A 26,355-nucleotide genomic window follows, 5' to 3' on the forward strand; every position below is an offset into this window, starting at 1 on the left:
GCAGGATATAGACACAATGAGGCCAGAGCCACATGTCTTGGCTTCATGCAGTCCAAATTTGGAGTTAAAAGACCAAAAGATGAATTTTTCAGAATTATTTTTCAACAGGTATGTCCATGCGTTTTCCTCAGGTCCTTTTTGGAGACTCCAAATGGACACTTGGTTACCAAAGCTGTATAACCGCAATCAAACACCTATAACTTCACATCCCCTTTGCCTACAATCAAAATCTTGGTCTCTAATGAAAGCTGACGCCATATTATTATTATTATTATTATCATTATTATTATTATATATAACCATATTTTTTTGTTTGGCCATATCTATCTATCTATCTATCTGTTTATTTTGCTATAAGTCATATGTCAAGTCGAAGAAGAACCAACCGTGTACCAAAATGCCGAGTGCGTAATGATATATGGTTCAACTCTTTTACGCACAGGGCGCACGCCGGTTACGCTTGGAGTTTGTTTATGGACAGCCAAACTCATGTCGTCATTGTCGTCGGTCACATCCTCATTGGCTTTGGAGACATGTACTGCCTAATCCTAAACACCGATTGGCTTGTCGTCAGAAGCAGAAGAGGCTCACGGTCGTAAACATCTAGTCACGTGTACTCTGAGATGGACGTGCAGGTCAGGAAATGACGTAACCGGACCGAATATGGTGTGTTATTTGTGTTATTACGTTACGTGTTGGACTAAATACATGTTGACATATTGAGGAAAGTATTCCGGTTTTATGGAAACGGATTTCATATTTCACAAGAATGGATACTTGGCGAGCTGTACAGAAAGTCCCGAGTCATAAGATGATCGTTGTGGATAAAGGGAAGACTTTGAAGGTATGTAGCATTATAGCTTTTCTCACTTAGCTGAGTGGCTAGCCGAGCTAATCGCTAATACTATTGCGGCTGTGAGCAACCATATAAGTCGTGAGTGGTCTTGAATGAATCAGGACAATCTAAGCTTTCCAACGATGTACGTGAATATATATGTTTAAGGGTTGGTGTTTAAAACATCCAGAAGAACTTGTGGCTACCTCCTAACATCCGTCCCGTCCCGTAGACGGAACAGCGTACGTTAAGAGGTTAAAGCTGCATGTAAGACCACATAGACACAGTGGGAATAAAAAAGACATTTATTTTTTTTTCCACTGTGTTGTTAATGTATTCATAATTTGTGCAGATATGCAGTAGTCATTCTTGTGCATGTGATATATAACATGCTGGGATGTGGCTTAAAAAATCCCATGAAAAAAAACCTTCATGACATGTATTGATTGACTTTAGGAAAGTAATTCTCACAGATGATTACCCTTCATGATATAATTGGTGTCTACTGATTAATATTTTTTCTTGCTTGTTAACCATTTAGTTGGTCTGTCTGAAAGGAGTGCAGGGAGGGCTGTCACAAAGGAACACAATGTACCAGTCACACAATTGATGGTCTCAACATGGGGGGAAGAGAATCTGACATGGCCTGAAGGAATAAGATGGCAGCAGTCCTCTCCAGATGTGATTACATCTTTACAATAGGAAAATGATACACATCCTGTGTAAAGACACTGGGTGAATCAAAGCACACATCCACAATGAGGCTCCAGAGAAACCTCCTCTTAGTTTCCCAGTAAAACATGAGCTTATACATTTATTTCTGCTACATTATTGTTTGTTACAGCCGGTGAAGGCTTGCTCTTCAGGCCCTCTGTGGCACACCTGGAGGTCTCCACGAGGAGCAAACGTGGGACGCACAGAGCGAGGAGAATGGTTTTGTATTCTTTACGGAAGTTTTGGTTTAATAGTCCATATATGATAGCATTGAGGCAGCTGTTGAAGTACGCCATAAAGTAGCTTGTGACAAAGAGCCACTCAGGTATGTTGGGTGCAACTTTTACAGGGTTTATAGCTACTGCCAGACCAATGAGGTTCAATGGAGCCCAGCACACAGCAAACAACACAAACACCATAAACATAGTCAGGAAATTCCTCACGTCACTCGGTTTCAGTTTGGTTCTTTGTTCTGGTTTAACCCGATGTTTCACCTGAATCACCAGCACCCATATCCTCATGTAGCAGTAAGACACCACGAGCAGCGGGATCATAAAGTGAATGATGACCACCGAGATGGTGTAATATGAGCTGACTGTCTGGGCGAAGGTGCAGGAGTAGATGCGAGGGTCATACTGCAGCGACCCAACAAAGAAGTTGGGCATTGTGGCGATGGCGGTGAGTAGCCAGGTGAGGCCCAGGTAGCAGCAGGTGTTCCTCAGACTGTACACACGATCATAGTGGAGGCTGTGGCAGATATAGCAGTAACGGTTGATGGCAATGGCTGTGATGTTGAAGATGGAGCCGATGACACTGAGGCCCATGATGAAGCCGCTGGCCTGGCAGTGCAGGTCGCCCATAGTCCAGTCATTGTGGAAGATGGCTGTGAGGACCAAAGGGTAGGGGTATAGGGCCACCACCAGGTCTGCCACTGACAAACTCACCACAAAAATGTTGCCTGGAGAAACAGAAGAGGTTCAGATAACAGACAAAACATGACCCAAACTCATCTATAATTAAAGCATACAGCACTCATTTTTTACTCTCTGCTTCAGGTTAAATTTCTTAAAATAAACTGGGTCATTGGAGTTAGAACTGTGATTTTCCATCATAAAAGAGCAGCTCCGTTGGAACCTCTGAGGCTCATTTTGATGAGGCTTTTACTATGTACTCTTGACTGCACAGAACTGGATTGAGGCAAAAGTTTTATTGTCACAGGTCCCTCAGTGTCACAATCTCTTTTCTTCTCACTGTAACTAACAACATTTTTAGCCATGCTAGAGGCATGGCTCTAGAGATGGCAGTGTTACTAAGTTCATGCACCATTTTGATCCAGACCGTTAAATTTTGTTTAGTCATACATCCTCACAAAGCCTTAGTCGTGTTTAGAAACTATTAGTAATACTATCAGTATTTGTCATTTCTCTAAATACAGCACACTAAACTACAGTATTTAGTCAATGAAATAACAAGTCCATCCCAATAAAATTCTCAAACTGGGCTGCTTTGTTTTAAAGCTTCCATCTGCCTGTAGGGAAACATATTTGAACACTGAGTTAAAGTACATAAACAACAGGAAATGGATGATTTTATTGCCCGATTACATCCAAACAAGTTCCTGTTCTCCTGAGGTCTAAGCTGCTGGTGTGACACTGGATCTCCTCAGATGACATGAATCATAGAAAATTATGTCTGGTATTGTTATAGTGCAGCTGTTCTAGGTGGGGCATAGAACAATAAATCAAATTGTACTGTTATGTCAGATAAGAAAGCAGTTAACAAGAATATACAGTGGAGCCACAATTCAACCTTTTTACCGTTTTTCAAAAGCAGGCCTAGTTTCCCACTAGTTTTGAGTCAACATTGTGCAATAAAGAGTGTTTTCCGTATCCCATTACACATTTTAGGATTAACATTTTAAGATGTAGTGCAAATAAACCCAGTGTCTGTTTGGTATTATAAACAGCTTTCCCAACTTTTGAGAAAATAAATTCAGTAATTACTTCTCCATGTATTTAGTACAAATATATATTGCCAGTTACATCAGTGGTCAGAATATGAACATTTATTATGTCTGTAAATATTCTGTAAAGGATTATATATAATATGCCCCATTTTAACATAATTTTATGAAATTTGGATGATTCCAGGGTTGAAACATGTAAGTATATGGTAAATGGACTGTACTTGTACAGCACACACATCCATATGCTGATGGCAGGGGCTGCAGACACGAGGAGCCGGGAATCAATTAGTGGATGCCCCACTCTACCTCCTGAGCCACAGCCGCCCCAGTATACAGGAATACAAGTATTCTTAAAAGCCCTTTTTCTGAACACCTGTTTAGTGAACTTCAGAAATACAGGTTTTATGTTTGCACTGATCTATCAGGGTTCTTCGTTTGCATGGAAAGGGGTGTACCTAGAGAGAGTCCTGAGATGACAAAATATCAGAACAAGTAGAGGACACATTTTGCCTGTAATGATGTAAAGCCATATATGGCTACCAGGTATTGTAGGAACGAGGAGCTTAATTCACACTACATGAGTGACGAAGCAGAAGCAGGTGTTGTCCAAAGTAAAGAAAGTCAGGCATGTAAGTCCTGATAGCAAGACTGGCTTTGTCTAAATGGCTGGAAGGCAGTGGTCATTATCCCTCCATTTAGGGAAACTGTGGTTGAAGGCCACAGCAGAGCATCAACTTGAGTAAAATGCTGAAGCTGTGCCTAATGCATGCCTTCCTAAAAGGGGTCTTGATAGCCAACAACCTTGCAAACATAACAGATGGCAAAATTGCAGACAGAATCATGAGTACAAATACCACTGCCACTGTGAGCAAACTGAATGAAGTACTTCCATGAGACATGACGTAGTTTGAAGAAAATGGGGGGTTGGTGTTGATGTAAAAGGGCTAAACTCAACTGAGAGCAAGGTCTTAATCTGTAAAATAGAACTGTTGTTCAAAAGGCATATCCAAGATCTTGTTAGTCTGGGGGTTCTCAAAGAGTGCTGTACTCCATGGGTTTTCCAAGCGAGAGAAAATTAGACCAGTGCATTTCTGCTGTGAGGAAGTTGAATCAGGTGACATGCAAAGATGCCTATTTACTGCCACAAGTGGAGGAGTTGTCGAGATTGGATTAACTGCAGATTACTTTTATGTGGCCATGAATGAGGAGAACAGAGAAAACTGCCATCACCACAATATCCGGGCTGTTTGAGTGGAGCCAGATACCAGTCAGTCTATGTAATGCTCTAGAAACTTTCAATGGCACTTGATGGTGACTTGACCTTTAACATCTTTATTGTCTATCTTGACGACGTAGGGTTCTCCCTAAGGCCGACAACTTGGATGATTGGGTTAAGGACCACTATGAATGTCTGAAGACAACTATGGTGATTGAGGAAGACAGAAAAGAAATTGCATCCCAAATCCCATGGGGTTCTAATAAGAATTGATGGCCAACTGTTGCTATACAATCACAAACACAATGGTAGGAGTAAGATACAGGACAAATGAGACCCAATAACTTACATGAAACAGAATTTCCCAGATGCACCTGCATTTACTATCAGATCAGAGAAAGAGGGCTAGATAAAGTTGTACACAGAGAACAGTTGAGGCATTGCACTTTCCAGTCACCCACAAGACTGCAGACAGGTAGAGTAAGGTCTGCAGCAGAGTTAAAAACTGATAATGACTGCACAAGCGTTATCTGCACTCCAGCTACGACACTTGTACCCAATACAGATATAAGGGCAGGGCATGGAGAAGCAGATAAGCTAGGTTAAGTCAACAGTCAATGGCACTAAAGAAGTAGTTGATGAGATGACACTCATAGTAGAAGAGTTAAGGGTACTGATGTATCAAACAGAGTATCTTAAAAATGTATCCAAATTAAACAAAATATGACACGGATATTCATGTTGTAGTGTGAATGTGCATGTGTTAAACTGACATATAGCCATATATTTGCTGCTTCCAGTTTGGCATAACTTTAAAAAAGGGGCAAGACATCAAAATGGGAGGTTAAGCTGTTGGGCTTTGTGACTATGCTGCGCTTTACTGGCGAGTATAAGATTAAAATAATTGCTTTAGAATTAGACATTTACACATGGAAACAGAGTTGGGTTTGTGTCTTGGAGACGGTCATTGGACATGTCAGGAGTTGAACTGAGTTTGCTAGGAACCAGGCAGGAGCTCTACATTGAAATTTTCCTCTTAAGCAGGTGGTTGTGATTGTGCAGGTTGTGTGGTATGCTCAGGAAAATTGAACGAAGGGTTTCCATCCAGATTACAATCTCCAGTGACTCATTTCATCCATCTCCACTCATCTCAGCAGACTGGTATTATGTTCTTGTTTCTACTATTATACCAAGGAGAAAGGTATGCTAATTCTATGTCTTCTTGAACTGAAAGGTGAATGTGTGATGATTAAAGTGATCCATCCAACCTGTTATTTAGTGGATGATTATCAGCTACTGTGCATGGGACATCACATCACTTATGGAAATCCAGAAGCATGGACACTTTGTGGGCTGAGACAACTAGGTTTAAGTAGAGACATTGTGTTTTATACAGGAATATAAGTAGACTATGTGGTTTTCTACGTGAACTGTTGGGCACGTACTTATCTTGTAGTAAAAGTTCTAGTTTCTTTCTTTATTTTTGGACTTGATATGTTTATTACAAGTAATCTTAAACTGAATCTAAGAAAAGAGAGTAATAAAAGTTAATAAGTCATTGCTGGCTCATGTTGTTGGTTAAGGACTAACTGTGGAGTATGGGTGTCTCACTTATCCTGTTGTATTCAGGAAGGGGCAGGGTTTATGCTTAAGATAGTTTGAGTTCAAATCCAGGCAGCTTCTGTGTCAGAAAGCCATACTTGATAGTGTTATTATTAATAACACTGCACATCAAGATATGCAAGAAACATAGTTAGATAATGAGACCAGGGGTGTTGGGGGCAGGGACTTAGATCTTTCGGTTTCTTAATAATCCAATGTAAGCAAGTAATAGTTATGCCCCTACATGGCGGTAGCTGTATTTTCCCCACTATAACTAAATACGTCCTGAAGTCTAAATGTGATGGCGCAAGTCCCTCGCTCAGCCAGACAACAGCTGAAACAACAGCGTTGACTGGCAGATATGATGAGACTAGATTTAAAACACATGTTGGCCATCAATCGTCCCGTTCAAAGCCTGTTATGATCCCAGGAAGGTATGTTGTTAAGCAACCAGTCTTATTTTAATTTACACTCAAATGTGGGAATGAAAACAACTTCACGTCATTTTATTTCTACCCTCTTATATCATGGTACTTAAAAATGTTAAGCATGGGCTCTTTTTATTGATTTGTTTATTTTTGTTAAAAACAAGTACACGTACAGTATTTAGAAACTCATTGTGAAACAGCACAAGCCATCACTCAAGCTTGCTGAGATAAAAATAAAAATATTTTGTCTTCATCCTCGAGTCAGCTCAGTGGGCAAAACTGTCAGATTGTATTTGTGATGCTCACACAACTTGCTGTGTGCATTTGTCATTGTGCAGAGGTTTGATTCCTCACTGACATCATGCAGTTCACTGTTATCATGCACGCTGGCTGGACAGGGCATGTTACGTACAGCCTTTCTCTCTCTGGCTGAACCCTCTCTCCCCTCTGCCGTCAAGAGGATGAGGTAAGTGCTAAAGCGCAGTTCAGAGGATTGCTGTGGTGCAGCCAAATGACTGTCTTTGTTTTGTTGGCATCCATCTTTAAAACAGTGGATGAACTATTACTTCTCCTATTAATTAACCAACTTGGCCCAAACCGGTGCTCAACACACCTAAACTCACAGCACTCAATTACAGCTTTAGTGTTAAAAAAGACCACAAACAAAGACATTTGTCATTCCTGGATTCCAGAATAGAGTCATGCCCGCTTGAATCTGTGGGAGCTATTATTATCAACGAATGTGAGTGGAATAACCTCAATGCTGAATGGTTACAGCCCACTCGGGATAGCTGACTTGCAGACTTTAACCCCTGTGAAAGCAGTCTCTGTAATTGTATGATATTACAGTATACTCTCACAAAATTGTCAGCCAAGTTAACTCTTCACAACACAAACAATTCATCCTTTAGTCTTCTGGAAGATGGGAGATGGGAGATGGGAGATGTGAGCGATGACCCCATGTGCTGCCCCAGTGGATCCCTCTCTCTCTTTGTCTGTCTCATTTAATATTTTTCAGTAAATGACATGTAAATCAAAGCAGAGAGTTTAGCTCTGCATGAATGAATATATATATATATATTTGTCCCCAGAATCATCGAGTATATATCAGGCTACAGCACATTCAAAAATATTTTAGACGAAATGGCACTCACACCCTCCCTTTCAGGGTAAAAACCTGCATATGTATTAAAATAGGCTCTGTATACAATGCCGGCATATTTATGGCACATTGCTTCATTCAACTGCAGTAGTTCTGAATAGTAAAAAGAAGAATGTAGGAAATAAAAAGGGAGTTATGCTGGAACAAAAATAGGTACATAATGAAGTCAGTGCAAGAGATAAACAAACCAAAAGACAAAACAAAAGCCCGCCGGCCAAGTCAATTTTCAATCTGACAACTTGCATGGCTGTGTGCACATGTGAATCTCAAGGGTTTATGTTCCTGTGTCAAAACCACCGCCTGCATCCCATCACTCTCACAGCTCATACTGGAAATGTGATACACTATGCTTTGATTCACCAGGCTATATTTATACACCTTTTGAAGGAAAGAGGAATTCATAAAAATGTGTAGGAGTGCTGGCGTTGCTTGAATCCAGCTGAATGTCAGCACAGGGCTTATTACTACAACAGCACATCCCAAATTAGATTACATTGGATTTACTCAGTCATGTTATCATAAATAAGCAAGAATAACCTTTCGGCAAGGGCATTAGCACTGATGAATTAGTAGTGACTACTTCATGAACTCATGTTCAAGGGGCCAGACAATTTTTTCTAAGAAGTTTAGCATTAAACTGACACAGGCTGCCTTTGGTGATGCAGCCTGCTATGAGCCCGGCCAAAAAAATCATCATCATCATCAAAGGCCATCTCCCAATCAGACCCCCTATGTCTGAGAAAATAAGAATCACTATCCCTGAGAGGAATCAAACCATCAGGACACAAGCAATGTCTGGTCTAACAGCTTATTCGGCATAATCGCAGTGAGCATAATGATGATGTTCATGTGAATGATGTATATGAGGTGGAAGGAAAGATTGGATGTAATGCAGATATTTTGTGAGAATGCTGCCTTCACCACAACCAGGTGTAGTATAGTAAAATAATCCTAATCTGACAATGTACCTCCACACTTATAGAAAAGAACTGTCCTCTACTATTTTGTTGTTGGGAAAAAGAACACATGTTTAATGTAGTGTGCTAAGTCATATTCCCTGTGGATCTGCGCTGTCAATTTAAATTGGCTTCTGGTTTGACTCACCAAATCCACTGACTCAATTAACCGCCCTCTGGACAGTTTTTAGGTTTTATTCATAAGTGACAGGGAGGATGCAATGCATGATTTAACTAAATTGAAGTCCATCCCCGACCTCACATACCCCAAGACCCACAGCTCCTGACACAGAGGTGCAAGTTGCGCACACACACACACACACACACACACACACACACACACACACACACACACACATACTCAGGCTCATTTTTCTCTCCATCTGCTCCCCTTCATCCTTTTCTTTCTCTGTCCCTCTCTCGTGAGTGCATTTTGTGAGTGTATTTTTAGTATGGTTAACCCCGGTGGGACACTCTAGTATTAACACCCCATTGGCAGTCCTATAGTGCCATGCTCAACCCTTTGAAGATTCAGTGGAGGGATCCTATTACATTTGCACACTTGAGGGAACCTGCAGACTTGTGAAAATGCAACATAACGTACCAATTCTACCCAAATATAAGAAGATATTGGGCCACTCAGAAAAAAAATACCTGCATTTACCAACCAGAGGTGAAAAAATACATTTTCTTTTTTTAGTATGTGTGTGGGGGGGGGTGGTGGTAAGTGGTAGGTAGTAGAGGGATATATATCGAGGCAGTGTGCAAAGCAAGTGTGTTGAAGTGAAGCAGAGCGGAAAGGTCCTGCTGCTGTCTGTGAGAAAGCAAACCAGCAGCCAGAATAGTGTGCAATGTAGAGAGGAAATGGGATGTTTTCAGCAGTCTGCCTTTTACACCAGATTCCCCAAAAATATGTGTCTGAATATAGTCTTTAGCCGCTGTAAATCATAAATCTCAATATATTATTCACAATTCAGGTCGATGGCCCAGAAGACGTTGTTGTATTACACTGCACCTATCTCCTCTTCACAAAACAGCCATCCATCATAGAAACCGATTTGTATGACAAACAGAGCCTCTACAGCTGTTCTGTGTTTGTTATTTCGTCAGCTGTGTTCATGCTTCCCTTTTCAGAAGCTCCGTACAATTAAACATTCATACAACGTGAGCCTAAACTATAAATAGTTTGTTAAGAACAGAGGGGAGATTGTGGATGGGCTAACAGTGACGATTTCAGTCACTTAAGGACACACTTGTGAAAATAATGGATAGTATGAGATAAAAGCTCTAAGCGTCTGATGTAGTTTCAGATTTTAAGTCACGCATGCTGACCACTCCACAACATCAATGGGATATCTTGTGTGACTGGGCCAGTCAGTCAGTCTAATTAGAGAATTATAGCAGTCATGTTGGGTCTGCAATCAGTGTAGTGTCCATAGTCTGCCAACATGGAGAAGACTTTTGAACAGGACATTTACCCCTGTCCTTCTGTTTGAGACCAGTCAACTGTGTCATTGTTGAGAAAATGGAGAATCAAATTATTCTTTGGACTCCTAAACTTCTTGCCAAACTGCTTTTGGCCGGTGCACACAGGAACACACTGGATGTGTTATGTAATGTATTAGAAATTGTTATAAAAAGCTTTATTCATGTATTCTCATTAGCATCATGTTATGATCATTGAGTCTTTTGACTCTACAAAATAATTTACTGCCTTGACTTTTATCCATACAGCTGCTGGGTATAACAGCCATGGTGTGTGAGTGCATGATCTGAAGGATGCTGGAGTTCAAAAGCAGCACAACATCAAATATACAATATTGGAACTAGTTCTGTTTTATGCCTCTGGGAGACGTTTCTCACAACACATCTCAGTGTTCTCATCTGTACTTTGTGTAATATCAAATCATGAGATTTGAGCATGTAATTAAAAATAAAATATGGTTTCATGTTTCTTGTGACTGGAGAGATAAGATGTGCATTATCCATCTTTTCGACTGCCTCTTCTGTCACAAATGGCTTCAATGTATGCTTATTTCTGAGACTGTCCTGTGACTTAATATTGTTTTTTCTTGTCACTAGTTTTCCTATACCAGACAACAAGATAGGATCTGAGTACATAGATGTTATCTGTTTTTAATAAAAGGAAATGGACAGAAGCATCATTTACAACCCAAGATATGGTTGATAATTGCATTGGTTTAGGGACCATTCAAAAATTACCGGGATTGGAGGGAAAGAACATTGTGTTTTACTAAATTAAAAAGCTTCCTTAATCAATAATGTTTTCTTTGGACTGCCTCCTCTCCAATTTGCACACATGCGTACATTAAAGTTAAAACGGAAATGTTGAAAAAAAGGACTCACTATTTGGAAGGATATTCAGTCACTAATAATTAAAAAAGATCCAAGTGTATTCTGTGCTTCTTGAAAAAATGACATAATAGGAAGGGTAGGTATACTTCATATTAGCTAATAATTGATTGTGATGACAAAAGTTAATAAAAAAAGACCACGACCCTAACCCTAACCCCTGGTAGGCTGTTGTCCTCTGTATATTGTGGCACACATGAAAGCTATCATTTTGTTTCTGTAACTATCTTGCAAATAGAGGCTGAAATAAAATTAAAATAAAGAAAAAGACTAGAATGCTCTCCAAAAATTAAAATAAAAAAAGTAAAGCCAACATGTCTTCGAAGAATAATTACATTACCGTCTCACTTTTTTTACTTTTGTACAGTCCCTTATTTCATGAAAACTGACAATTCACAGACTAATTTCCAAAAGGGGCAGAGCAAATAACATATTGGCCATTTGAAACAATTTTGGAGTAAAAGGGAGCAATTTAATGCTGATGGCATATTTGCCAAGGAGGAAAAATGGTTTTCAATTGATGATAATAAATATCTTCCTCACCCTCACATTGCTGCCAGGACGGAAAAAATGAGGTTGTGTTCAAAATAAAAGCTGCTCAAAAGGACACAGAGGCTATACAGCAGGGTCTCTCACCTCGCCAGGTCATGAGACACTACTCTGGGATGGAGAACCAAGGATAGGGCCAGATTGAGGGAAGATGGTGTTCTTATTTATGGCAATGCTGTGGCAACTCCATCACACTGAGAGTAAAGACTCACTGTAGATATCAGCCTGATTATCAAATACAGAGGTCAGGCTGGTAGTTATATGACATAATTGTAGTTATGAATGAAGGCAGGAGAGCAGAGTGCAGTCCTCATGCTGTAGGTTATTGAAATATAACACACAACACACACACACACAAAAGTGTCATATGCCGGGTAGATGATGCTAATGTAAATTATTCTCAATTTGTAAATAAAAAGTTACCTCACCTGTTTTGAGCGTATTTTCCCCTCATATAGAAGCTCTCCATCTTTTATTTGAATCAGATCACACAAGAAACGCATGCAGTCAACTTCAACTAATGTCTTTATTGCTCACCTGCATTCCTGAGCTTTTTGTTTCTGTACACGGACAGGATGACGAGGACATTACCCAGTATGTCTACCACGATGGTGAAGATCAGCACGCTGGCCAGCGCTGTGGACACTCCAGCTGAGCCGTCGCTCTCATTCCGGTTGGAGCCGTTCACATCCTTCCCCTCTAAATCCATCTCCCCTCAGGGTGCTGCGGCCATGGTGGACATACTCCGTTGTTCAGTTAAAAAAAATTACAAACCAAATATTCTCAGGGGCTTTACTGAAGGGAATCTTGAACTTCTTGAGGGTCGAAAACACGCTCCCCCGCCTGTGGAACAGTAGGAGGACGCGAACCGTACCATGGTAATTGAAACAATAAAAGACATTACGCAGGGAAATTTAAGAAGTTCAATTCCAAGGTGATGAAGATGCCAGGAGCTCATATGTCGTTGCCGTTCCAGTGTGTACCTCATGAGTGACCGAGGCCCTTCTGCCAGAAGTGCTGGTCGAAAAGGCATATGAGGGCTCTCCTGTGCGTAATGGAAATGTGGGGATGCGAAGCTCACACACAGGACAGCGGAGAGTCCCGTGTTGGCTTTTGTGGGAATTAATAAAGACTGTACTTGTGTTCTATCCTGTCTGCAGGGAGACACATTATAACGGTAGTTAAAAGATTAAATATTTGAGCGCCTTTCTCTCCAACTCTGTTGTCTGCAATATTTGCGTCCTGATAGGCTTCTCGTAAAATAACAACCGGTAAGATCCGGCTGGATGTGGGGTTGAGGCAAGGATACTGTAGCATATTAACTGCAAGGTTTACAACTTGTCACAGTTCTTTTTTTTCACTGAGCCTCATAAAAGCATAGGGACTCTCATGAGCATGGAAATGGCGCCTTCACGTGTCCAATAGAGATGCTTACAAACAATGAGGAACACATGGGGGTGGTTATGAATTGTGCATAGAGTTCTAAGTTTTGCCAACCCAAGTAGTAAAAACCACAGCCTTTTACTGCCATTGTCACAGACTGGATGAAACATGCTGAAGAAGTTTAACTAAAATTATTTTCATTGAGTCATCTGGAACTGAGACAGATGATGTTAGGGGAGAGGAGCCTCACTAGGAAATCATATCCTTGACATCAGAGCTGCAACAAAAGATTATTTTTTATCATTGATTGTTAATTATTTTCTCCATTTATCAATTTATTGTTTGCTCATTTTGAAAAATGCCCATCACAGTTTCCCAAAAGGTCAAAATGACTATTTCAAGTGTGCTTTTTGTGCAAACCAACGCTCCAAAACCTTTAAATTTTATAACCACAGAAAACAAGGAAAACATTATTAGCAAGTGTAAAGCGGGAATATGACGTATATGAAGTTTTTTATCTTGTCTAAAACAGATCATTCAGAATGAGTGATCAGTTATCAAAATTGTTGCTGATTAATTTTTGTAGATTGACTTAACAATTGATAAGTAATCATTGTAACTTCAGTGGATATAGATGATAGATCCAAAGTTATAGGCCTACCTATATTGATACTTTTAATAATACCATTTCAGTCAGGAACACTCTTGACATAGATTAAACCATTTATTGCAACAAATGGTAATACAGTTTTACTCTAAGATGCTCCATGGATTAGCCAGTAGCATGCTGAGCTAAAAACAGGGAGCGCAATGCAAAGAACCCCTTGGAGTGGGCCGAAAGAAAGAAAGACATGAATTGTAGATTGACCCTAGAGCTATGATGGGACCCTGAACCAGAAAGGTGGAGGCAAGCTTTGCCAGCAGCAGTGTGAACAATGGTTGAGCTAGAACAGTGTAGATGGGAGTAATATTGAAAGTGGCCGCCTTGTGGTGAGAATGGCTGTGATTGGTGTGTGACTGATAAGGTGTGCTGATTCAGTCAGCCAGCTGGGGCGTATGACTTCCGTGTCGCGTTGCTTCATTTAACTGTGAACATTTTAGCCTAGAAATCAATTTCGACCGTTACCACAATCTGAAGTGTTTTAACATGATTTATCATAACTCGTGAGAGTGTCCTTTATAGTGTGAGTGAGTTCTGTGGAGGGTTTTTTTTTGGCCTGCAAGTTTACTGTATGGCTGCTTTATTAAACTTCAACTGGCAGCTGATTTTTTGGTTTTTTTTAAAAGGCTGTGATAAACCAACAACAAACCGCTGACAGAAAGAGACTAGCTAGTGAACATAATGAAGCATATTCAATGTAAAGATCTCATTCTTATTTTGATGGAGACTAAATAAGAGCTTTTATTTATTTCCAACAGCCCAACTGTGCTAAATGAGTTGAGAAGATATAACCACCACTTTGACTACATGTGTGGGTGTGTCAGAACCTGTAATTCCCAAATGTAAGCACACTTTATGTCTGTAAGTAGAATACACATAGCAAGGCTATTACAAAGTTGATGATATATTAACCTGTGGTCTGAAATGTGATTCAGCCACGTAAATACTGTAATAGATCGTTATCACATTCACTCCACACAAAAGGGATGGAAATCAGGATAAGAGATCCCTGCTGGTGGAGGAGGAAATTGAATATCCTGTAATAGAGACGACACTTTAATGAGGCTGATGGCTCCATATTACAAGATCAGTGTGTCCATACAAGCAGAAAATGAAGACTTCTGAGAGGATTAAATAAAACATGATTGTGATGAAGACACTTAAGGGTTTTCTTCATAATACATTTTTCATTTGCACTGTATGTCCTTTTAATGACTTTAATACAAACACATTATTTTATGCTGCAAACTCATATTGTATGCTCTAATTTAGTCTAGTTTTTATTTTATTTTTCTCTCTTTCTATTTTTCTGTACTTTGTTTTTATTATTATTGTTTTTTCTTGTTTTTAATTGTATGTTTTAATGTTTCCAATTGTTTACTGTTATTGGGGTTATATGTTTTTATGTTCTTTGTTTCCAATTCTTACTGCTAAATGATTGTTTTTATGTAAAGCACATTAAGTTGCCCCTGGGTATGAAATGTGCTATATAAATAAAGCTGCTTTGCCTTGCCTTGACTTCAGCAGTGGTGGGTTACTGGAACAAGATTGATTTCTGCTGCTTCTTTCATGTTAACTTTTGTGATATTTCAATGTTCTATTGATCAACCCAGATTGATTCTTTTAATTTGTTGAGTTTGACAAGACAACTTTTTTTAAATTATATGATTATCTACAAGGAATTATGATATAGTGTCACATCATATTTGTAATTGAAACACATACCACTCACATTCTTCTCTATAAAGGCATAACATCACTTCATCAAAATCATGAAATTCAAATTACACTCTTGAAACAATGACAGGGCAATACAAAGACATATGGAGAATGTGTCATCTGTCAGTCACTGTGAAGGAGTATCAAGGTAACAGTGGTGATTGAATTCAGCACTGTGTAATAAATGGTTACACAAGTAGAACAAGGGGGCAGAAAAACTCAAAAATAGAGTCTCAAAAATAAGCCCTGAGAGCCATCATGCACTCACCTATTACAGGGCGAGGATTCCACACATCATTTGTTAGACAACAATGTGATGAGATATTGCAGCTATAGCCAGCTAATTTAGACATAATCTAAATATGTTCTACAATGCTTAACAAACATCTGCTGTATTACTATAGAAAATCAAATCAGAAGATCAAATGAAGGCAAAATTGTTGAAACAGTCTCACCTTAAAGTCCATTAGGTAGCTGTTGTGGAGCTTTTGACATGATTTTCATCAGAAGATAGATAGAGTCTGCCCTACTATGGGATTGAAGGTGTTCACATTTCCTTTTTTCTGAGCGCTTTCAGGCCTTGTGCGTCTAGTCAGGCTTCATCAGGTCAGTCCTTCATGACCTGAGAAACAGCAGTCTACAGTCTCACCTCAAGGAGATTTTCAGATCACATAATATTTTTCGGGTTATGTGATATGATCTGGTGAAGATGCAAAATTGATTTAAAAAAAGTAAAATAGGATAAAACAAAGTTAGCTACAGCTTATTAGATAATAAGATATTGATAACAGCTATTCAGATAAAACTGATGTTAATCTTCTGGTCAACTCCCCGATAAACAAAATGTTGGTGCATGTCTTTGAATCTTTACATTTACAGTAAACACTTTTTTTTATCTTCAATCTCCAGTTGGTCAGTCTTAAAAAAATCACTCTTAAATCATATTTACTTCACTTTTATTAATCTCTCAATGTGCAAAACCAGAATCTTCATTTATATTTAATACTCTCTGAGCATACTTTTCTTCAAACACATCTGAACACACTTGCCATACAGTTTCACCTTCCACTTACTTTTACTATTGTACATTTTATTGCATAGATTCTGCATCTGTGCCTTTTTTCTTACCACAAACTTTCAGTAATGTACATTGAAAATATGGCTAAGATTGTTAGCGTAATTACACAAAATGTGACAAATATCTAAGGCACTAGAAGTTAGACTACGGTCCACATTTTCTGCCGAAGCACACATAGATCAGGGACTATGGACAACATATTCACAGCAGCTTTTCTGCTCAGCAAATACATCTGACATAAAAGATATTACATTGAAAATACAAAATGGTAGCACATAATTAATCTCTTTTGTCTTAGTCAAAATATAGGAGCTCATGTATGCAGTCTGTGTATTATGTTGGGTGTCCTCACAGTTCTCTTACATGAAAAGTCTGTTTCCAGAGATGATTAACCACATAAAATGGAAATCCTATAGGCACAATTATGTCCTTTTGTGACTAAATCTCTGGTTGGGGCCTGAGAAGTGGAAGCCAGTGGCATCCATTCATCTCCTTGCCGGCTGTGGAAGTCCCAGCACCTGTTTAAACATCTGGAACATCATGGCCGATATGTTTTGATAACATCTTTGATAGACCTCCTGCATATTGGACAACATGCATTGATTTGTCTCTTCAGCTTCAGCCCGCAGTCATTGCACAGACACATGTGTCCGCAAGTGTAGATGACAGTGTCCACCTCCTGGTCGAAACAAATGGTGCACTCTCCGTTTTTTCCAGAAGAGGGCAGCTCTGGGGCGGTGAGAGTGGGAGAGACGGGAGGACTGAGAGGGGAGCTGGGTGCAGTCACTAGACAAAAACACAGAAAACACAGAAAATGTGAAATGGAGCAGATGCACAAGTATGTACACAGATAACTCTTGTTCTTGTTGTTTTTGTGGGAAGAGGTCCAGACTCTACAGCAGTGTTACTTTTATTGAGTCTATTATTCTATGTGTGTGTGCCGAGTTTTTAATGTATTTATAAGCTAGGCAAGGCAAGGCAGCCTGTATTTATATAGCGCATTTCATACATACAATGGCAACTCAATGTGCTTTATATAAAACAAACATTGTTAAAGACAAATATCCAACTAGTACATTTATCTGAAGTCTGAAGATACGCTCAATTATGACTCATTAACAAATCTTTCTAAAATTGTGATAATGTATCAAAGTGAGACATTTTTCCCATGACCCCTCAAAGTTCAGATGATACTGTCCAACAGAATTGTCATTCTTTGCAACCAAAAGAACCTTTCTCTAGTGATCTCATGGGGGTTTATACGTACATTCTAGCTTTAGACATGTTGTAAACAATTTCATAACGTACCAAGAGAGGATTCAGACGCAGAAGAGGATCTGTTGACACTAAACGCCAGGTCTGAGTCACTGTCATCTGGACTGCTGCTCTGGGAAGTGCTGGGGGAGTTGGGGGGAGGACTGGATTGCAGTGTTCCTGTGTCCCAAAGATAAATATGTGTATTGAACAACATGAACACAAAAAAACACAGATAATTAGGCTTCGATTTAGAAATGGAGGAAAGGAAGAGAGTGTATTTTTGACTGTCCATGAGTTGTTTAATTGTAATGCTACAGTGTAAAGCTTTACACTGACCGTCTCTGACTGGTCAGATTATTTGTATTTGAAGTTCCTTTGAGGGAATTTATCTCTGTTTGAGGATAGTATTGTTGGATCAGAAACAGTTGAAAATGAGGTCTGAGCTGTAGGGAGTGTACGTGGGAGTAGTGGGACTGGAACAGAGATAGGTCACAGCCCAAAAATGAACAGGCACATTGCAGACGTAAAGTACTGAAGTGCATTCCTCTAGTCTGGGAAAAAATAAATTACATGGGCTGCCTAGACTCAAGAATTGACTAATGATAACATAAGAACATGTTCTTTTGAGGAATTTATCATTTTAATACTACTTGGTCCCACTAAATGGAAAACAACTGTCCGGTCTCATCATTACAATACATCCAGCCTACCTAGTATCCTGAGTCTGTTGACAGCCCCGTGGAGGGTGAAAAAGGCCCACAGGACCTGAGAGGAGTCCACACAAAGCAGCCTGCCACGTCCCACTCCATTCACCCCATGGTGTACCTCTCCGCTGGGCAACAGGCTGAAACTGAGCACGTCTCCAGAGCAAGGCATGGGGAAACCACGGTGCACCACCCAATACTCTTTACGGTCCAGGAGAACCTCGGGGTCTGCCGGAAGGTCTGCAGCATGGAGACTAGCTGGGTCACAGGATGTCAAACCGAACAGCAGTGCCCCAAAGTACGGCAGACCTAGGTGACCAACCTCTACATACAAAGTTTCCCCAACATGTAGCGGCCGGTCGCTAAACACCAGAGTCCGACTGCTGTCCAAAAAGTGGATACAGGCTACTGAGCGGTCTGCAGAGAGTATTACATCGGAGCCACGGACAGGGTGAAAGTGCAAGTCATTGTCCAGTGGGGAAGGAAGGCCCCGGCCCATCCTTGGGACGCTGAATCCAGTGGAAGCAGATGAGGATGGTGTGGAGGAGGAGGAGGTGGAGGAGCAGCACGGGATGAGCTGAGTGTAGTTATTGAGCTGGAGGTTGGCCATTTTGGCAGCAGCAGCTTGGTTGTTCTCCAGCTGGTTGTTGCTGTAATTGGCTGAGTCGTGGCTACTCTGGGGCAGATAGGCACTCAGTCGGGCTGCACTCAGGCAGCTGGATCCCACGCTCTCTGCAAACGTGCTTTCTGTGGTGGAGAACACAGACAAACATACACGTGAGCTGTGTTTAGAATCATATTAGCTCAATGTTTGACACTGTTGTCTTGCAAGCAGTAGATGACACTTCAATCCCACCTGTGGGCAAATTAAATGATGTGCAGTGTTCCTATATTTCGCCTGCAATTCAGCAATGCAGCATTACAAAGATTTCAGCAGTCACACAAATTTTCCACAGGAAATGCAATTCCTGGTTACACCTTGGAATTGTATTTGATGATTAACCAGTTTTTTTCCATTAAGAGGATACAATGAAAACATTTTGAAATACCATGTAAATCTATGACATGACTTCTCTGTAAATTGGCATAATTTGTCATAAATGTATTTACTTTATATCTACTTCTGTACTGTTATTTAATATTTCCCACTTTTTCCCACTGTGACTGACAGCAAACATATGAGATTGAACATGTCTTTCACTGTCAACGTACTAAATGAAACATTTTGATGGACACTCCTCTCCCAACAGCTGGAATACAAGTCTACACTGATATGTAAAATAAGAAGTGTTTGTTGTGATGCATGTTGTGGAGTAAACTAAACCTTAGTTTTGAGTACAAATGAGCTGCACAGGCCAGCACTTTATTTACCTCCCTATTTAATTTCCTTTCTTCACTAACATAAGGTTGCAAAATGGGTTTAATGCACACAGTTCATAGTACAACTGCACTGAAATTCTCAAAGTATTATGGGCGGATATAAACAAATCTGGCACTAGTAGTCCCCCTTTGACTTATGATACATTCCTTTATTACTATTTCCAGTGATGCTGGAGCAGTTGAGTGCACTGGCCCCTCACCAAAGCTCCTGGGATCTGCCGCCTTGACCAAACATGGCCATAGCTCCTGTCAGACTAAAGATAAACACACCCAGCGAGTAAGAGAGGGAACCACAGGGCAGAGGATGATGGAAATAAAGGAATCATAGAGGGAGAAAGTGACAAAGCGCGGGAAAGTAATAGTAAGAGAGTATTGAAGTAGAAGCAGGAAGAGTAATTAGGAGTGAGAGGATGGATTGAGATCTGTGATCAAGATCCTGTTTATCACAATTTGTCATGGTTCAGTAGACAAAGACAGACTAGATTTGTCATACAGATAGTGGATCATTGAGCCCCAGGCCCCACTACCTACAACTTTGGCCTTCACCGCTGTGGATCTTCGTGGCACAGCTGCTCTCAGAACTCTCAGGAAGCTGCTTAAATTAGCTGTGAATGTGTTGACACTATAAAAATAAGTTCCTGAGGTTTCAGGGCTGTCAGAGCCATGTTCAAAGTACTGAGCCTGCTATCTAACGGTTGATTCCAGTCAAAAAACATCCATTACTCAATAGTTTATGAGTTTAAGGTATGATGAACTGTGTGCAAAACTCATGACCAGTCAGTTGTGAAATGTATTCCTCTCACTTCCCTTTGGAATATGAGTCAACTACTGCTGGCTTCTCTCAGTTAACCAGGACATTAATGACCAAAAAATAAATTGTAAACAGGATAAACATGATGCTTACCGAGCAGTGTGACCTCCTGAGTGATGCCATAGATATCTATGATGGCCCAGAGTGGGCAGCCGATGCTGAGCCCACAGTGGAAAAGGATTGGCTCTCCGTCATTGATGCTGTAGAAAACTCTTCCATGGCGATCAGCCCAGAATGACAACACATTGTCCTTCAAGGCCAGTCTCTCAGGGAGAGCTTTGGCCCAGTAGCCAGGTCGTGTCACCAGGTCCGGACAAGCATACTTGGGGATGTCAGTAGAGAGCAATTCGCTAGGATCCAGACTGGTGAAACCAAAGCGTAGCGCTCCACTCCAGCCCGTGTGTACACCAGACAGGCGAAGCCGCACCTGAATGAATAGCACACATGTAAATGTAAAAAATGTCTGCCTCTTAAAAACACAGTGAGTGACAAAGAAATGAAAACAAACCTTTTCATAGAGGTGAACGGGCCTGTGGCTGAAAGTGATGCCATTACAGAAGCTGTTCTTCCGTGTAGCACGCCGTAGCTGCCCATCCAGCCTGATATTCTTGCCTTTGGCATGGGGATGAAAGCGGGGTGATTCCACACTGATGCTGACTGGAGGAGCAGAGGTTCTTCTCTCCACACCTGCCCCACTGTTTGGCAGGGTGTAGTACTGCCTGTTTGCCACAGGGCGGGGTTGCAGAGTCGCATCTGTGGGTGCAAAAATATCAAGTGGAAAAGTGAGAGGCAAGAAACTCATCAAGGATTTAACCTGATCAACCAAATTAGAGGTCATCATGGCATGTGAACAGCGAGTCTGCTTTGTGTGACTGAGACAAGGTCAAAACGGCAATATTAGTGATACCAGCTGTTGGAAAAAGTGGTGAACAAATCAGCACACAACTTGTTTGCAAGTGGTCCATGGCAGTTGGTTTAGAGGGCAGAGGCCAGTTATGTAAAGGAGCCCACAGTCTCAGACACTTCCTTTCCCACACTGACACTATGAAGCCTCTCTGCTCCTCTCAATAACTCTAAGTCTCTTTTAGCATCTAACCCACATTTACAGTATAAAAAGCCAAACTGTCCCAAATCAGTCCTCTTACCGCATACATACAGGACATTTATATCACAGAAATAAAACAAGGTTTTAGACTAAACCTCCATGTGCATATATGTCCAGAAAACTTCAAAAGGACATTTGGTTTATATAAAATCCACATATATTAGAGCAATGCTAATATTAGTAACCTCATAGGAGAGAGAAAACATAATAAAAGACATCAACAGAAAGTTGACAACAGACGGGCTGAGTCTTCCTCTTATTTATGGACTGAACACACCCTTGGCCTACAGCATAAACAAACCCTGAATAGCCCCTTTCATTTGTTTTGATATCAAAATTAAGTTAAAACTGTGGATGACTGTTTATGGTATGGACTGGCTGGGAGCCAATATTTAAAGGAAGGCATGCTTTTTACTTCCCTCCAGGCAACGGAGTGATTCAATTTCTGCTTAAAATTCAATTCAAAGTGATCTAGTGTAAAAACAATAACTCAGTGAAATGTTCCACAGTACATTTCCTAAATTAGACATTATCACTGATTATATTGTAAACTATGAAGCAGCAGCAAGAACATCTGTAAAATCTCAAATGATGTGTGGGTGCCTTTTTCTCCCTGAGGCACAGATTAGGCTACTCAGGGAATCTATCTTTTGAGGAAATAAACCATACTTCAGTCAAAGTGTATGGAGAAATACAGGCTGAGCGTTAGCCTAGAGTCCTCAGGCTCAACTGCCTCGCTGACAGAGTCTGCAGTAAAAAGACCTACAGTGAAGATTGATACAGACACTTGTTTGCCATTATTAGATGAAAGGCATAGCACAACAGGTCATGCAGCAAAGGACAGCTCCCAGGAGGGTCAGTGTTAGCCCCAGTTTGTACCTCTCATGTATTATTACATTGAGAGCTAAGCAATGTGATGCTTTAAAAAAAATAACATGATGCGAGGGTCATTAAACAACACTTACTACTGTTCTTATTGCATTTCCACAATCCCCAGACTTTTCTAATTATCTGTTTGAAAAAATATTCTGTCTCAAGCTGACTTGACAAGAACGCAACTGAACCAAATTTAAAGATTTTTACTAATATTTCTATTGATGTTACTAATTTTAATTTCACATTTTCTGGCTCTTGGATAGGATTGCAATTTGAGAAATGAGCTAAAAATGTAAATGTTTTGAATATTTTCCATCCACATGTAAAGATGAGTTTTCAGGAAACTGGAAATACCTTCTGAGCAGCAGTACGTTTTGTTAAATGACCTTCTGGGTCAAACATTGCTGGGTATTCATTTATCAGAAAATCTAATACTTATAGCTGTGTGTCTCTCAGATGTATGGCTACAGTGATAGATAACTACTGTGCTTGTTCCTTTAATCATGAGGCACAAGTGAATATTAGACTTTGTAATGGGGCTATTTTATATGAGGGATGTGGAAAGTTTTGAGACAGACTGAAATTGCAGTATAAATGAAAGAGACAGGCAGCTGATCAGATCTTTGGTTATCATGTTTTAAGGCTGTTAATGTAAAAAAAAAAAAGTCCCTCATACAGAATATAACTGCTACCACACGGGTGATGAGAAAAAAGCAGTTGGGTAATAGGAATGGCTGCTCCTGGTTCCTAATGAAAGAGAAAGCAAGAATAAATTCAATCATAAGACTGCACAAGGCACATGGCTGTGCCAAGCAAAGCTTTTTGAAATGTAAAACTGATTATGTGCATTCGTCAGAGTTATCTTTGGCCACAAGATGATCAGGCTCTTTATTCCGCTGTATCTCTAGGCTGTATGTGTTCATCACACAGTATCTCATTCAGTGCTCAATGCATGAGCCAGGGTGGATTTTAAGAGAATTTCAGGAATTACATTTATGTTACTAGTTGAATTTTCTGGTAGAATCAACATGACTTGAAACCCTTTCCACAGATGACTTGCACCAAGGCCTGTCTTTTTCAATAAAGTGATCAGAAATTAATATAATAATAATATAATATCTTTTGATATGTTGTGCAGCATATCTAATGTAGAAACAGCAAACAAAGATGTTCTATTAGTGTAAATCGAAACCATGAAGTGCAAGCAATAGGACCCAAACTGCTTCTGCTCCTCTGTGACTAACTGTTCTCAGTCCAAACCCTACGTCAGCTGGCTCTGGTGGCACTAACCACATAATCTAGCCAGAGTAGATCTGCTGGGGGCGTGGGAGTGTCACAGACATTAAATCAAAGTGATATGGGGAACTGATTATCAAGTAATGCGCTTTAGGTGTAATGACAAAGTGGCTCAGAAAGTGATACTCTGAGAACTCCTAATGACAGCTTTATGCAGAAGTGCTGACAATCTTGTTGCAGGAATAATTCTCTGGCAATCACTTGAGATTGTCCTTTATCCAAAACCGCTTCGACACTTGAGATAACAATGAATAACGCTGCATATGACACAAAAAAGGCACACAATATAATCCTTGTGTGAAATAAATGCCAGATTCATGTAATAAATCTTGCAAATGACATGACACAGACAACAAGAAAGCAGCAAGACAAAAGACAGCAATCAGATTGTGCACCACTAAAATGTGCATTATTCTGCACAAACTACATTAATTTCAAATAATCTGGAGACTGAAACAATCAGGGATGCAGTGAAGGTCAACTAACTCAGCTTTTAACAGCATGTATGCGTTTCAATATGCAAAAAAAATACTTTATACACATCATTACCGATCAGACTGATCTGTTTATTATTATCTGGATCTTTGGTAATAGTTGCGAATAAGCTTTCCGGAAATATGACTTCTAATGGTGCTACTTGCGTTATGATCATCATTAGGCGCCCTTCATTTGCCTTTTCACATGAGCAAAAAATATATTTAAAAAAAAAAAGAAGAAGATTGAATCACATAAAAAATAAGATAAAATCATTGATTTTGAATGAATAATTGTGGGTAAATCTGCTTGCTCCGGCTCCAGCGCTCGCTTGGACTTGTTTGCCAGGAATCACGCTCAGCTCCCCCGTGATGGGAAGCGCGTCTCTATGCACGGCGAGCACAAGTAATAGAGGAATTAGGACAAACCATGTGTATCTACCGAGCTGTTTCACACAGAGATCGCTCCCTGTGCGCGCGCGTGTGTGTGCCTTATAAATCTCGTGAATGATAAATCGATGACAAATCTCACCTATTAATGGTTTGGGTGTCGTATTCCCCATTATATCCAGAAATTCCTCGCACCGGCTGACAAGTTAATTCCGATTGCAATGTGTGTCTGTCCATCCATGTATCCCGCGTAGTGATGAGGATTTGTCTGGAAGCCGTTCAATCTGAGTATCGCTTCCCTCAAATTGCGCTTTATCTCTCGGCTGAAGCATGGACACGCTCTTCTTAATGTCAACCCCAAGCCGCTGCGACAGGCAGACACCTCCAACTGGCGCACAGCAGCCCCCTCCTTTCTTTAGTGTAGGCTCCCCTCTGCAAGACTTTAAAGACACAGTAAGCGGAGCCCCTTAAACGCATCACAGTGCCTCTGAATAATTCGGTTAATAACTCACTCAAAGCCTGTGATGAAGCCTAATGAGTGTGTAGTTTATAGGGCTGACATCAAGCTTAAAGGAGGGGTGTTGGGGGGGGGGGGGTGTAATCTACAGGAAGGCAGTGTTGGCAGCATATTTGCATATAGAGGGGTCATGCAGGCAGCATGGTGCAAACTTTGATAAGATCAAGATTACTGATGATGATGATTGTTTGACAGAATAGCATCCTGAAGTAGTTAAACTAATCTCACTAAAGAGATTTTCAAGATTATTGATCCCGCCATTGTGTCAGATCACCAAAGGAATACAGACTCATCAGGAGGTTATCAACATTAAATTAATCAGATATTCATGTGTTGAACAAACAGATAAGAACTGCACACTTTTGATAGAAGTCCAAGTGCCATATGAGGAAATCCCCTTTTTCCCCACCCTATCCTCTGCCCTCCCACAGCCTTGACTGCTGGGCTTCTCTCAAGCTGTTTCCTGTCTTCTGGACCACACTGCTCTCTGAGGAGCCATGGCCTGCAGGGTTTGTAGGACTGAGACCATCAGTGAAGGGAGTGTCAGTACAGCGAATCTCCCATAGTGAACAATTAGACATAAGGCATTACAGCAGCTGTGTGTCAAATATTCTGAACAAAGCCCGCTTGTTTTCAAATGATTCTTCCTTCATGTCAGTGTTGCGTTTCTAACAGTTAGTGTCTGATTAGAAAATACAAGTGGAAACATGTGGCTCGACTTGGAGGGTTTATTCTGCGGTTGGTTCATGTAGCTATGCGGGTTCCCTGGCTGCCAACACAGTCATGTATGATCTTTTTTCAGTTTGAAAGCAAACAGGTCTCGTGAGAGATGGCGTTTGGGTGAAGTGAGACTGGGACTAAATATAACTCAGAGACAAAAGCATTTGTTTCTGCGTCCTCAATG

The 26,355-nt window shown here is 40.4% G+C and overlaps 2 protein-coding genes across 2 annotated transcripts; both read right to left on the minus strand.

Annotated features, from left to right (window-relative positions):
* Positions 1-1,641: 1,641 nt before the first annotated feature.
* On the minus strand, positions 1,642-12,534 carry mtnr1c (melatonin receptor 1C). The gene is given in 2 exon segments (XM_053323737.1): positions 1,642-2,507; positions 12,339-12,534. Coding segments are annotated over 2 exon segments (1,062 nt in total).
* A 3,976-nt stretch (positions 12,535-16,510) lies between these two features.
* Positions 16,511-25,318, minus strand: neurl1b (neuralized E3 ubiquitin protein ligase 1B). The gene is made up of 6 exons (XM_053323864.1): positions 25,077-25,318; positions 21,303-21,547; positions 20,888-21,221; positions 18,610-19,350; positions 17,951-18,076; positions 16,511-17,428 (listed from the first exon to the last, which is right to left on the minus strand). Exons 1-6 carry the CDS (start codon positions 25,105-25,107, stop codon positions 17,181-17,183), a joined length of 1,725 nt encoding a protein of 574 aa, XP_053179839.1. The 5' UTR covers positions 25,108-25,318; the 3' UTR covers positions 16,511-17,180.
* Positions 25,319-26,355: the final 1,037 nt, after the last annotated feature.

Source organism: Scomber japonicus, chromosome 8 (genome assembly GCF_027409825.1).
Source record: "Scomber japonicus isolate fScoJap1 chromosome 8, fScoJap1.pri, whole genome shotgun sequence".
In the NCBI taxonomy this organism is placed as follows: Eukaryota; Metazoa; Chordata; class Actinopteri; order Scombriformes; family Scombridae; genus Scomber; species Scomber japonicus.